Here is a 14,443-nt window from a genome sequence, read left to right as displayed (position 1 = left end):
TCTGGTGACTCACGTCTGTAATCCTTGCCACTCAGAAAGCTGAGATCTGAGAATCATGGTTTAACCACCTAAAAGCTGAAAGTAAACGTAAAGCTTAGAGGCTGGGCGTTTGACCTAGTGGTGGAGTGCTTGCCTAGCATGCACGAAGACCTGGGTTCAATTCCTCGGTACCACATATAGAAAAGAAGAAAGTGGTGCTGTGGCTCCAGTAGTAGGGTATTAGCCTTGAGAAAAGCCCAAGGACAGTGCTCAGGCCCTGAGTTCAAGGCCCAGGACTTGCAAAAAAAATGTGAAGCTTAATTGGTAGAGCATCAGCCTTGAAAGAAAAAGCTAAGAGGTAGTGCCCAAACCTTGTGCTGACACAAGCTCTAGTACACACACACACACACACACACACACACACACACACACACACACACACAGAGTGAAGAAAGCAAAGTATATCCACAGGGTCTGAACAAAGTAGGCATCTCACTTATCAATCCCCCCATCTTCTAGGACTTTGGCCAAAAAGCTCTGTATACCAGAGCCTCCTACAGCTCCCAAGACATACTCAGCTGCAAATCAGCTAAGCACCAAGGGTCAAAGTCACCACGAAGCCCTCACATTCTAGCAGCACTGAGGTGCACCGATAGTTTTCGGGGTCAAAGGACAATTATTAGACTCAATTACTTTAGATTATTTTTATCCTATGATTGATGGAGGCATTGACTGCTGGAGATGGAACACAGGCCATGTTCATGCTAGGTAAAGTGCTCTCCTGTACATTTAAATGCTCCCACGGGGTATTTTCATTTAAGATGCCAATAGCACCAGGCACCTGTAATCCTAGCTACTCAGAAGGCTGAGATCTGAGGATTGAGGTTCCAAGCCAGCCTGTGCAGGCAACTCCATGAGACTATTATCTCCAATTAACCACCAAAAAAGCCAGAAGTAGAGCTGTGGCTCAAGTAGTAGAGCACCAGCCTTCAGCCAAAAATAAAGCTAAGAAACGGAGCCCAGGCCCTGAGTTCAAGCCCTAGTACAGCCAAATACAAATTAAATGTCAATTAAATGCCAACTGTCTCTAAGAAAAGCAATATACGAAATAACTAACACCCCAGATTGAGTTAGAGGGCAGAGGAAGACAAAACAGAAAAAGTCTGTTTAATAACATAGAAACACTCAAGTTCAAAGAGCAGAGGGGTTTATAGAACAAAGGAATAAGTAAAGCCATGACTTTGCCTTTTTCTGTGGTAGCTTTCAAGGACCACATTTTCTCCTTTTTCTTCCACCAAAACAAATGCCCTGGGTCCTCAGGAGTAGCAGTCCCTGTAAGCGCAGCTATTGAAGCTAGCTGGGTTTGTGGGAGAAAAACTAGGGTCCAGGCAGCCTCAGCCTTTCTGTACAGAGGCGGCCTGCCTTCCACCAGCTCCAGGGGAAGGTGCCCTGAACTAGTGCTTACTAGTTCCCCCAATAAATTCAGGGCTTGGAGTTCAGGTAATTAGGCCCTTGGCGATCTCACTTGAGCCAGACAGTAAAACCAAAATACTCTTAGCCACCCTTCATGAGGGAGAGAGAATACACGGGGGAGGAAAGTGTGTGTGTGTGTGTGTGTGTATGTGTGTGTATGCGCACACATGCCAGTCCTGGGGCTTGAACTCTACCACTTTGAGCCAGGGCTCTATCTCTAGCTTTTGGTGGTTAGTTGGAGATAATACTCTCACAGACCTCCCTGTTGGGGATCTTCAGATCTCAGCTTCCCAAGTCGTGAGGATTACAGGCATGCACCACAGTACCTGGTTAGAAAAGCTTTTCAAAATGCTGAATTCCAGTCTTGACAATCAGAAGGGAGAATGCTAGGTGTCTGCAAACTAGCCACTCTAAACACCACATACTACTCCATCTACATCCATGGTTGTCCTTGTTACCACAGAACTCTGATGTCCACCTGCCACCAGAATGCAAGGTGACAGGGGAACCCTGTGAACAGGAATCAGGCAGGAAGTGGCCCACACTTATATCTTTCCCAAGCATAATCTATTTCCTGGCAGAGAGGAAAGGCAAAGGCCCCCAGAACCCCACACACACACTAGGGGAGACACAATCACCTCTAAAAGTCTAAAAAAAATATTCCAGTATGTTTTAAAACAATCAAGTGACTCCTTTGTACTTCGATGTGTATTACCACCAGGCCCTAATTCAAACAGTGTCTGGGTTCCTACAGAATAGATATCATTCCTTAATGTCTCCAAATTGTCACAGTGCCTGGCCCCTGCCAGGTACCCAAATAAAGACTTCCTAGTCTCTGTAAATAATAAACATTACTATTCTTGCTTATGTATAGAATCATGCCAGAATGGCATGTAGAACCATACTAGGCCTGTTTTACTGTATAGTCTCAATTCACTCCTGAGACACACAAGGGGAAATATTATTTCTGTCACATAGCTTCATAACAGCTGCCACTTGTTGATTTTTTGTTAGCAGTCAAATGTGAGTGCTCTATGAAGATTCTCTTATTTAAGTTTTCTTATGGGTAGGTACTGTTAATTAATAAACCAAAGAGATTCAGAACTCTGCTCAAATATATAGATGTGTGTATTTTGCGCCAATACTGGGACTTGAACTCAGGTCCTGCACACTGTCCCTTAGCTTTTTCTCTCACTATTGGTACTCTGCCTCTTGAGACACACCTTCACTTCTGGCTTTTCCTTGGTTAATTGGACATAACAGTCTCACGGATTTTTCTGCCTGTCTGGTTTTTAACCATGTTTAGACTCCGCCCTCCTGCGTAGCTAGGAATACTGAGTGGGCCATCAGTGTCCAACGAATACTTTTTTAATTAATGAAATGGCAAACTCCCATTCTATTTGATTAGTTAGTAGCAAGGGGGAAGGAACCTTACTCTGAAACCTTCTATACAATCCTGCCCAGCAGGTAAGAAGACCCTAGCGCAAATCAGCGGGCTCCTTATGAGCTACAAGTCCAGCTAGCCTCACAGGGTCTCCGCAGACCAGCTCTGAGGTGGGCAAGCACTGGGACCCCAAAAGCTTTCAAGGATCCTAGATTGCTCTCACTGCCTCTGCCCTTCGCATCCCAGGCCCCCAGGAAATAGGCTTCCAGCTCTTCCCTCTGCGTCCCCACCCTGGGAAAGAGATTCGACAGGTGGAAAGTGGGTGTACTTTGGAGTCTTTGCGAGTTAAGCCGGGCGGCCGGAGGCCGGTCACTTCCTCCCCATCACCCTGGTAAACTGAGCTCTGCCTCGCGCCGGGGAAACATGGGCACTGAGCTCAGTCTTGAACCTGCCGCCTGTCCAGGACTTCGGGACCTGGCGTCTGCCCCAGCCCGGGGCAGGAACCCGCCAAGACCACTAAACCCCATCCCCTACAAACACACGCAGCCCTCCGGTGCACGCGCAGCAGGACGCGCCCCCGAGGCGCAAGGGCTAGGACCGGCGAGTGCAGGACTGGCCGCTCTCCTTCTCCTGCCCGCCCCAACTGTCAGGCTCTCTGGCCAGAGGCCCGAGCCGCTGGCTAATTTTTCACGCCCCCCGCCCCCCCTCCCTGGGTGACGCTACAGCCTCTGCGGTGCCTTTAAAGGCTGCGGGTTCCGTTCTCCTTTCCTTTTCCACTGGTTGCCAAAATATGCAAATCCAGGGACCGGAATCTGCAGCCAAATAGAGAAAGCGAAGGGGCGCGGCCGGCGCGTCACCGGATCCGCTCCTTGTATGGCTCTTCCCGGCTTGGCTTGCCGCCCCGAGACCCTCCCTGCAGCCGCGAGGCCCCTCCCGCACCAGGCCCGGCTCACACCGCCGCCCACGCCCCCCGACCGGCCGGCCCCCCCTCCTGCGGGGAGGGACCCGGGGGCGGGAGGTTCTGCACGCCCCTATTCCGGCCGGAGACCGGGACCGCTGCAGCGCGCTGCGCGGGCGGAGGAGAGCCCGGGGGCGCCGGGCCTCCCCGGCACAGGACCGGGGATCCTGGCTGGAGAGGAGGCGGGCGTGGCAGAAAGGGGGCTCACGGGCAGCGGGAATCCCTCTTTTCATAAGACCTAGAGAGGATCCGGGGGCCGGGGCCTCCCATCCTCCGCTCCCCGCCGCAGGAGCGAGGCTGTCATCCACCCCCACCCCGACGCGCAGCTCCGGAGTTCCTCCCACGCGTTCCCGGCCTGCGCGGACCTCCTACGGCGCGGGGCCGGGGGATCGGGGGATCCTCTCCTCCTCCTAGTCAACACCCCCCCCCCAAGATGCACATTTCTCTCCAACCCCGAAGTTCCAGCGGGGGATGCGGGATTCACCGCGCCCACACGGCCACTGAGGAGGAATCCTCCCCCGCCCAACCAGTGTGACTCGGGGTCGCGCCTCTGCGCCCCCTGCCTCTCCTCCCCCTCGCCCGCGGCCGGGCCGCGCGCGCCTCCCTAGCAGGCCTCGGGGAACACAGCGGCCGTCCCCGGGATCCGCTGCGGCTCGGAGCAGTGACAGCGCTCCAGCTCCGCACTCAGGCCGCTCTTGACTGCCGGGCGCCGGCGGGCAGCACTGAGGACGGCCCTGCGGCGGCGAGGGGGTGGATGGAGCCTCGGGGAGGCCGCCGCGGTAGCTTAAAGACCGTGGGTTCGGCGTCCTGCTGCTGTAGCTCAGCGGGCCCTTAGCAGGCAGCTCTAGTAGACAGCGGCTGAGCCCGGGCCCGCTGGGCCCTCCTGCCATCCTGTGGCCAGAGGGGTTGCTTTGGAACCGTTAGGGAATGTACCAGGGATTTATTTGATGCACGTGTTTGCTACCCCCCAAAAAACTTTATTCTTTGGTCTTCAACATCAAAGCCCTACATTTTGGATCCCCAGATGTCTGGGGGGGGGGGGTCCTGTCTCCCGCGCAAACGTTGCGCTGCTGTAAATCCACCGGCCACTTTGCTCAGCTGGGAGTCAATGCAGGGTCACGGGCGCACGGAGGGGCCGGGGTGTGGGCGGCGAATCAGGGGGAAGTCACACTGAAGTTCTTGGGGTGTTGAACCAAAGGGCCCTTAGCCAAGGGGCGCGCTCTGCCCGTCAGTCCTGGCAGGGTCCGGGGCGCAGGGGGCGCTGCGGGAGCAGAGGGGAGCGCACGCCTTCCGGGTGACTGTCACAGGGCCAGGAGTGCCCAGCTCGCTTCTCGTTTGAGGATGCTAAAGGCCAGTGCCAGCTCCACCATGAAGCCCCCCAAACTCTCCAGTGCAACCCTCCCAGAAGCATCCACACACCCTGGTGACTGTGTTTTCAAACACTGCGCGGCGCCGCGCGCACTTTGCGTTCAGCTGCATCCTCTCTGCTCTCTTGGCTCTTCTTTCTTTCTGCCTTTCTCTCCTTCTCTCTTTCTTTCGGAGCGGCCAGCAGCTCGGGCTCTGCACGTCGGCCGCGGCCCCGCTTCCTGCTTTCTAATGTTCCATTGTGAGGAGCTTCCATTGTGACGTCGCGCCCCTTCGGCTGGGCTTTGTCTGTCCATATATGGGCAGCTACGTCACGGAGCTTTCCCGGGGCTCGGATAAATAGACTGCTGGAGTTCCCTGGCTGGAAGCTTTTGGGCAGCAGTGAGCTTGCTAGGAAGCGGCGGGGCTGGTGGTGGTGGTGGTGGTGGTGCTGGCGGCGGCAGCGGCGGCGGCGGCAGCGGCGGCAGCGGCGGCGGCGGCGGCGGCGGCGGCGGCGGATCGGGGTGCAGGGGGGGGCGGCCAGCGCGTGTCTGTGTGTGAGATCAATACAGAGGCCGCATCCGACCCCCTCGAGCCGATATTTCCCCCAGCCCAGCCCCCACCCCCTACCCGTACACACCCCACCCCCCCCCACCCACCGCGCCGGGACCCGACCGAGCCGCGCACGGCACCAGCGGCGGAGGCACCCGAGAGGATTTCCCCCCTTTGCCCCCCTTCTCACCCACTCCCCCCCCTAAAGAAAGAGAAGATCCACTCCCCCGGCCCAGCCCTTCCCCTCTTCCCTCCCCCCTCCCCCCGAACTTTCCCTCCCGCACGCGTTCCCCCTGCACCACGGGTCGCCTCTCGGATGCCGCTCGCCTGGGAGCTGCGTGAAGAGCGAGCGGCGGCGGCGGCGGTGGCGGCGGCGGCTCGGGAGTGCTATGACCGGCAAACTCGCCGAGAAGCTGCCGGTGACCATGAGCAGTTTGCTAAACCAACTGCCTGACCATCTGTACCCCGAGGAGATCCCCGGCGCGCTCAACCTCTTCTCCGGCAGCAGCGACTCGGTGGCCCACTACAATCAGATGGCTACAGGTAAGGGCGGCCGGGAGGCAGCGAGGAAGGAGCGAGGGAGGAGAGGAGGAGGAGGCCACGGGGAGCAGCGATGGATGGAAGGAAGGATGGCTGGAAGGATGGAAGGCTGGATGGAAGGAAGGATGGATGGATGGATGGAAAGATGGGGGGCGCACTTGGAATTTTCCGGGGGGCGAGTTGCTTTTCCCACCCACTCCTCCCGCCCTCCCCGATCGGGAAGGCTCGGTTGGCGACGCCACGGTAGAGGCTTCGGTTCTCCCGGGTGGGGGCAGCCGCCGATCGGAGGGAGGTAGGTGCGAGCGGGCTCAGGGGTTCTCCCTCCCCACGCAGGGGACCCGATCGCTGGGCTGAGCGCAAGGCGTGGTGCTGTCGCCCCCTTTCTCGGGAGGAGCCCAGCGTCGTTTTCACCCGCGCTCTCCCCCCCCCTTACTCCCTCAGCCTCCCACCCGGGATGGAGCCATGTGCGGCGTGGAGTCCCCGCGGTGGGAGAGGTACTGCGACGCTGCCTTTCCGGGGCGTTCAGCAAAGCCGTGGGGGTGTGGGGCCGGCGGGGAGGAGGGGGGCGATCCCGGGGAGGGGCGGCGGGGGGCTGCCATGGGGGGGCGATTCCGGGACCGGGGAGCTTGGGATGGGCGGCCGCTCTCGACATGGAGACACCGGCCGGCTCTCCACCACCCTCCGCCCTCCCTAGTTGGAGGCAGGGTTCCCTCCCCCCCCTCCTTGCGCACACGCTGCAAGCTCCTGCAGGCCGGAGGAGGCCGGGGGCGGCGGTGGGAGAGCGCCCTTCGCGGGCGGGCGGCCCCCTTCTGCGCCGCTCCGGGCGAGGACAAAGCGTCGAAGCGCTCTGGCTCCGCGGCCGGGGCGCAGCGCGAGTGAGGGCAGCGCCGAGGCGGTAAAAAAAAAAGCGCGGCGTCCTGGAGTGGAGACAGGGCCGGGGGAAGAGGCCGAGTTTTGTGCGGTGGAGAGCGACGGCCCGGCGCGCTCCGGGTCTGAAACTACCTGTAGCTGCAGCTACCTGCCCGCCCCACCTCGGGAAGGACAACAATGCTCCTCGCGCGAGCGCGCGCGCGCGTGTGTGCGTGTGTGGTACGTGAGTGTGTGCGCGGCGTGTGCGGTGTGTGTGCCGAAGCCACTCCACACCCCGATCCGTAGTATTTTTGCTGTATCCAGGTTGCGCCGGGAGCGCGGCACCGCCCGCCCGCTCGCGCTCTGCGCCGGGCTCCGCGTTCCTCTTTACCCCGTGCGCGGCGCACTCCAGTCGGCCGCACCCTCCGCACCTGGGCGAGGATCTGGGCGCCGCGGCCTGGAGCCGGCTCGGCTTCACTCACCCCTCCCCTCTCTCCCCCGCTCTCCGCAGAGAATGTGATGGACATCGGTCTGACCAACGAGAAGCCCAACCCGGAACTCTCTTACTCGGGCTCCTTCCAGCCAGCCCCTGGCAACAAGACCGTGACCTACTTGGGAAAGTTCGCTTTCGACTCCCCTTCCAACTGGTGCCAGGACAACATCATTAGCCTCATGAGCGCCGGCATCTTGGGGGTGCCCCCGGCCTCAGGGGCGCTCAGCACGCAGACGTCCACCACCAGCATGGTGCCGCCGCCGCAGGGCGACGTGGAGGCCATGTATCCGGCGCTGCCCCCCTACTCCAACTGCGGCGACCTTTATTCCGAGCCCGTGTCTTTCCACGACCCCCAGGGCAACCCTGGGCTCGCCTATTCCCCCCAGGATTACCAATCGGCCAAGCCAGCCTTGGACAGCAACCTCTTCCCCATGATTCCTGACTACAACCTGTACCACCACCCCAACGACATGAGCTCCATTCCCGAGCACAAGCCTTTCCAAGGCATGGACCCCATCCGGGTCAACCCGCCCCCCATCACCCCTCTGGAGACGATCAAGGCGTTCAAAGACAAGCAGATCCACCCTGGCTTCGGCAGCCTGCCCCAGCCGCCACTCACGCTCAAGCCTATCAGGCCCCGCAAGTACCCCAACCGGCCTAGCAAGACCCCGCTCCACGAGAGGCCCCACGCCTGCCCGGCAGAGGGCTGCGACCGCCGCTTCAGCCGTTCGGACGAGCTGACTCGGCACCTGCGCATCCACACGGGCCACAAGCCCTTCCAGTGCCGGATCTGCATGCGGAGCTTCAGCCGAAGCGATCACCTCACCACGCACATCCGTACGCACACGGGCGAGAAGCCCTTTGCCTGCGAGTTCTGCGGGCGCAAGTTTGCGCGCAGCGACGAGCGCAAACGCCACGCCAAGATCCACCTCAAGCAGAAGGAGAAGAAGGCGGAAAAGGGGGGTGCGGCCTCTGCGTCATCGGCGCCCACCGTGGCCTTGGCCCCTGTGGTCACCACCTGCGCCTGAGGCTCGGGGGGGCCCCCAGACCCCCCCCTCTTTTCCCTTCCAGTGCCTCCTAGCTGCTCGCCTGAGAGCAGTGGGAAAGCCAGCCACGGAAGCGCAGGGGCCGCGCCCTGGTCTCTTCCATGGACGTGCGGCCCCTAGCTTCCCTTCGACGCTCCTCTATTTCCACCCTTTCACGTCGGCCAGCGGTCGGGGGCTAGGGCTGGAGGCGCTTTCCTCTCTTTGTCCCCCCTTAGCCAAGGCGTGGGGGCGGAAAGGTGGCGTCCAGCCCGCTTTGTTCAGTTAGGATCGCCTTGATCCAGGGGCCGCTGGGCCGCGCCGAGGACCTGCGGGGTGGGGGTGGGGGTCCACCTAACCCTCGCTCAACCCAAGCACCTCAGTGTTTCCGGTACCTCCCGGGGCTTCCCCCTCGAAGACCGGAGAGGGGGAGGGGGAAGGAGCGCACCGCCGCCGCGCAGAGCTGGCTGCTGGCACGCGCGCGCGCCTGAGCGCGGGGGATGCGCACGAGTGGTGTGCGTGCTCGCGTGTGTGTGTGTCTCTGTGTGTGGATGTGTGTGTGCGCGCACGCGTGTGTAGGACTCTTGAGCTGAACTGGGCTGTGTCTGTCCCAAACTCTTCCCCACATTGGGTCCCCAAGCCGCTAAGGGCCTGTCCCGGGCTGGGGGCCTGCACGTGGCCCGAGTGGGTGGTCTTCCATCTGCTCCGAAATAATGTTTCTTACAGAAATGCCTCGGACGCTGCCGCCGCGGTGCTCCGGCCGCTTCGGGTTTGACCCCTCAGAGCCCCTCTTTTTCCGAGCGCTTCCCTGTTAGTCTTGGGGGGAGAGGGGCAGTTTAACCTGCAGGGAGAAAGAGCCACCATCACTGAGCCTGCCTTTAGAAAAACAAAAGCAAAAAGTGTTTCCTCACCCCACTTCTCAGACTTATGTTCTTGAGTTTACCCTCTGTCTTGTCCCCCTTCTTCTCCCCCCTCAGCTCCTCCAGATGTTTCTGAGCTCTTTTCCCAGATAGGCAGGCCTCAGCCAACCACCCCTCTTTGCTTTTCTCTCATGCCTACCATTTCTCCTTCCTACCATTCATGAGAAAGATGGCTCTGCTCTTTTGCCCTCTGGCATTACCAACAAAACAGGTAGAAGTTACATGTTCAGGATGGGTATGTGTCTGCTCACACACATGCACGTAGATGACCTGCACACACAATTTGTACTCCTACCAGTCAAATCTCTAAGGTACTTGGTTCTCCAGTGCAGTGCACTGGGATAAAGAACATTTGTAGGCATATGCAGCTTTAAATGATTTATTTTTGATGAAAATGTTAACTGATGAGATTATATCTACATATGCATATGTGTATGGATATATAGGCACACATACATGTACGTGTGTATATGTATTCATTCACTTATCTCTGTCCAAATTGTCCTCAAAGATACATGGGGATTTTGGCATTAATCCATGCTGATGAATGAGGCGTTTCTGTCCAGTCTCACCTTCTCCCTGCCCTACCTCACCTCTTCTCAGGCACCCCTCTTCCCCAGCAGTCCCGCCCAGCCCTTCCTCACACAGGGTGGCCCTTTTGAAGTGGAGGTGTCGGGAAGGGTGCTCTGTGACTCGGCTTCCAGCACAGTCCTGACTGAATGTACTGTTCCCTATTAGCGTCATTTCTCCTGTGGCCAGTAAACTGCCCAGAGAAAAGGAACAAAAGTCTGGAGTTTACAGAATGTCTGTTTTTAAAGTCACTTTATGCATTTCCCACTTTTTTAAAAAAAAAGTAAAAGCACCATTTTTTTTTTTGGTGGTGGATAAATAATGCTAAAAGGACTCTAGTGAAAGGGGAAAGGGGAAAAAAGAGCAAGGGATTGTGAATTTCCAGGTACTTGGGCTTTTTGTAGAAGGAGAGAAGATGAAGTTTACCAGAAGGGCCCATATTTTTTCAGCAGAAGGGTAAAATCTTTCTTTGCAGATACAGTATTTTGCTGAATACTTTTTATAATGTGATGATAATTTAAAAAAATTTGGTCACTTCAAAGCTGGAAGGAGGAATCAAATATCCTTTAATATTTTTTCCTTGCTCCTTCTGGATTATGCATGTCATTGCATGATAACTCTGAGTTTTCCTTTGTTTTAATAAAACTGTTCTCAGACATTTAAGCTAAACTAAGAGAAAAATAACTTTGTTGCCAAAAGGTTGTGCTATCCAGATTTTTTTTATATGTCTGCATGTTTTAAAAAACAACAAATGAAAATGCACTCTAACTTATGTGAATTGAGAGGGAAAAAAATAATCAGGTTTTAAACAGGAAAAACCTATGGGGAATGATATTTTTTGAAAGACTTTTGTATAAAGTTGAGTACTTAGAAAAAGACAAACCAGATGTAATATATTTTGTGGATGTTTTTATTTCTTGGATTTATAGTACCTTATACTAAGGTTTAAAAAAATGCTTGATATTGTGAAGAGGTGAAATTCTTCACCAACATTTCATTTGCTCTATTGTCACATTGTTATGCCAATATAATATAGTTAATGAAAACAGCATTTTTAAAAACCGAAATATTGAAATGGTGTAATGTTGTACCATTTGCACTGTGAGCAAATGCCAATACAGTAAATATATTGTGTTTGCTGACAATCAGCTGGCCTTTAAATCTCCTTATTTTATTTCCTGTTTTCATAGCATAAAATTTTTGGTTTGGCTTGGGGTTTTTTGTTGTTGTTTGTTTTTTTTGTCTTGTTTTGTTTGGGCTGGTGGTTTGTTTGATAGGTTGTTATGCCTGGTTTTGCTGTTCTTGCTCTGAAAACCCTCAGTGGAAATGTAGAACCCTGTGTTCCTGGAAGTCGGTCAGAGTTTTGTTCAGATTCTGGTGTTTCAAATCCAGTTTTGAGCACTTTCTGGGTCTCTGAAAGAATAGGATCTCAGTCTGCTCTTCTGCGAGTCTCATGATGCTAGAGGAATTAGGTGAACAGGTTAAGTAAATTCATGGGAGTCAGGGTTAATAGTGTCTAGAATCTTCTGGAACTTCTCTGGTTTCAAATCAGTAAATTGCCTGGTTTGTGAAATCATTTTTGAGTTGGTCTTAGGGTACTGAGCAACAGGAGCCGGAAGGGCCTCTACAGCCATACTGAGTAATTGTCTTGCTTAAGAAGCTTTTGAAGTCTGAAAAACAGGTGGAGACTTGACAGGGGTTCTTTGGGGTTGGCAAGATAACCAGAGAGATTTGAAGCTCTTTATGGTCAGATAATTTGGGGGAGGGGAGGGAATCAGGTTTTAACGTCCTACAACTTTGATTCCAGTTGGACAGAGCTCTCCTAGGCCCCACTACTGGTCTGTGCCTGGAAAAGATTCCGCTGGGAAGACAGCTCTTATGAATGACCAGGAGGGAAGAAAGGACAACACATAGGGAAAGTTTGTGTAGAATCAACCAGTCACCTCATATGCATGATTTCTATCTCCCATGAAGGCATTGTTTCCCCTACCCCGAAAGCTATCTTTCCCAGATCATTTCTTATCTGTAACTGACCTCGTAGGTCAGCCTAGAGCTCTCTCCATTGCTCTTGAGAAAATAGGCATCCTTCACCTTTTGCGTCTGCGTCTCCATCTTCCTCCCTTGCCTGTCACCCTGTAGTATTCAGAATCCTGTCTTTGTGAAGCTAATGCTGGATTAGTCTTGGGACAAGTCAAGTCTCCCCTTCCTTCCTTTTTCCTTGCCTACCCAATAGAAAAATCTACCTCTGCTTCTCTGCTTTGTGTTTTGATTTGCCTCACCAAAGTCTAGGGGCTTGGTGTATCACATTGGGATATGAAAATGTAATGATGTTCAATGTTTCAGCCCCTAAGGTGGCAGTCAAGCCAGCCCAAAATGTTGTGTCCCTGCTTTGAGACTGCCCTGTTTATTTGCCCAGAACAGACTCATCAAGGTGAGACATATGAGTGATATTTCTGGTTGGTTATAGTTACCAAGGAGTTGAAGCCAGACTTGGGTGGAGGAGGTGGGCTGTGGCCTTAGAAAAGAATGTTTTTGAAGAGATGAATAAAGAGAATGCAATATGGAACCTTAAATCTTGGCACCCACACACTTCTAGGTCATTGGCTGCCATCTTGAATTCTTTTTCTCTCATCTCATGGAAAAAAGAATTCCAAATTGTACCCTTATAGGCAGCCACACAAAGGTACCTTTTAAGAGAGAGCGAATCTAAGATGCCCCCAAAGTTCGAGTAACTGAACCTATAATCTATCTCTGCTAAGCTGTTTCCTCCCAAATTTCAGGGTCAGTTTTGGCAGTGAATATTATCAGCTGAAGATACTTTCAATGGGTGTCTTCCTACTTGGCATCCCGCCCCACCTGCATCTTCTCCAATGAAAACCAGACCTTCAGAGTTACATTTTTGTCAACAGTGTACTATGTTGCAGGATTAACCAACTCGTTTCCTATTGGTGGGTCTTACTCAACCCAACCTGGTTCAACTACTGGGTTACTTGGCAATAAGGCAGCCCGCCAGACTGGCACCAGCCCCCTGTGGTGCAATCACTGATTCACACTTTGTAGCTAGATAAGGCTGTCCCAGATAGCATCATACCAGCTACCCAGCCTGCCTGGGTTCTGTAAATACAGAGAGGAGACTCAACCCTGAAACTTCAGGATGAGAGAGAATGGAGGAAATGGCTGAATGGGGCTTTCAGAAAGAGCTGATGGGAATCTTGACAAAGAAGAGGCCCTGGAGCAAAAGCAGGCCTAAAAGTATAGATGGGATAGAGCTCTTTCCACGCAATATCTGAGATTTGGGGTAGTAAAAATCACCTCATTTAAGTGCATACATTTACCACCTTTGGCATAGCATACTGAAATGATGACTCTGCAAAACTGTACTTGGTGAACTGGAATTAGATATAAATATTTCTAAATATGCGGAATGGGTGTGTGTGTGTGTGTGTGTGTGTGTGTGTACGTGCGCGCGCGCACGCGCGTGTGTGTGTGTGTGTGTGTGTTCATACGTATTTAGAAAGGAATAGATTCTGGTGAATGAAAGCCATAGCTTATGGTGAGTTGTTACTGTGCAGCTCTTGCTAGTCCAGTTTTTGACTTAGATGGGGGTGTTCCTTGGTGTTCTAGATTATTATTCTGAGGAAAGCAAGAAGCTTCCGTGTGCTCCAAAGGCTAGAAATGATACTGGTAAGCTCTTAATGACTAAGGGGAAATACATGACCTTCTAAAAGGGGATTTAAAAATAAGTTACAATCCTCAATCTATCCCAAAGAGTTCTCGTCAGAAAACCTAGACTTTTGTAAAGAGAGGAGAGAATACTCTAGAAGAGGAAGAAGGATACACATGAGGTTTAGAGATCCTTAGCCAACCCAGACCCTGGAACAAGGGCACAAAGTCTCAACCAGTGACCATGGCAGGGGCCATGCCTCAGTGGCTTTCCCTGCTTCACAGTTCTTGAAGCTTTAGCCATTCCTTTGGCTTAAAGGTTTCTATCATCCTCTTGTCTACTATTTTTGAGATCCATCATTTTCAGAAGTAGGCCAGATAAGGGAACAGTGTGATGAGGCTTTCCCCAACTTGTGATAAAGTCTCTGATATGTCCATGCCTGGCCAGGTGGATGGAATCAGGCTCTGAGTCTTCCTGCATAAAAGAGTCTCTTCCCTTCTTCCCACTTTCATCATGACTGGGTCCTCTCTGGTCTGGAGCTGGGGCAGCCCTTATCATCCCTTTTCCTGGCCACCAGAGGCCTCTGTTCCCAGGATAGAAACTCTATATCCCCTAGATGACTAAAAGAAAGTGTTCTAGTTTAAGGAACTAATACAAATAGATTATGGACACAAAGCTGCAAACAATGTCAACAA

The 14,443-nt window shown here is 53.7% G+C and overlaps 1 protein-coding gene and 1 pseudogene across 3 annotated transcripts; one reads left to right on the top strand and one right to left on the bottom strand.

The window, feature by feature from the left end:
* Positions 1-3,427: 3,427 nt before the first annotated feature.
* LOC150049416 (uncharacterized) lies at positions 3,428-4,098 on the bottom strand (annotated as a pseudogene).
* A 1,593-nt stretch (positions 4,099-5,691) lies between these two features.
* Egr3 (early growth response 3) lies at positions 5,692-12,332 on the top strand. Of its 3 annotated transcripts, XM_090354317.1 has the most exons (3): positions 6,166-6,233; positions 6,672-6,724; positions 7,591-12,332. In XM_090354317.1, exons 2-3 carry the CDS (start codon positions 6,685-6,687, stop codon positions 8,598-8,600), a joined length of 1,050 nt encoding a protein of 349 aa, XP_090210443.1. In that variant the 5' UTR covers positions 6,166-6,233; positions 6,672-6,684; the 3' UTR covers positions 8,601-12,332. The 3 variants fall into 3 exon arrangements, with proteins under 3 accessions (XP_090210442.1, XP_090210443.1, XP_090210444.1); XM_090354316.1 differs by lacking the exon at positions 6,672-6,724 and having other exon boundaries at positions 5,692-6,233; XM_090354318.1 differs by lacking the exons at positions 6,166-6,233; positions 6,672-6,724 and adding an exon at positions 6,447-6,522.
* The last annotated feature ends 2,111 nt before the right edge of the window (positions 12,333-14,443 follow it).

This window comes from Megascapheus bottae, chromosome 20, assembly GCF_031878675.1.
Source record: "Megascapheus bottae isolate mThoBot1 chromosome 20, mThoBot2.hap1, whole genome shotgun sequence".
In the NCBI taxonomy this organism is placed as follows: domain Eukaryota; kingdom Metazoa; phylum Chordata; class Mammalia; order Rodentia; family Geomyidae; genus Megascapheus; species Megascapheus bottae.
This window is presented reverse-complemented; position numbering and strand designations above follow the sequence as displayed.

Bases quoted from the DNA above. Each gene is read 5' to 3' on its own strand.
- Egr3 (XM_090354316.1), top strand. From the start codon at position 6,080: ATGACCGGCAAACTCGCCGAGAAGCTGCCGGTGACCATGAGCAGTTTG. The intron at 6,234-7,590 runs GTAAGGGCGGCC...CGCTCTCCGCAG, and splicing joins CTACAATCAGATGGCTACAG to AGAATGTGATGGACATCGGT.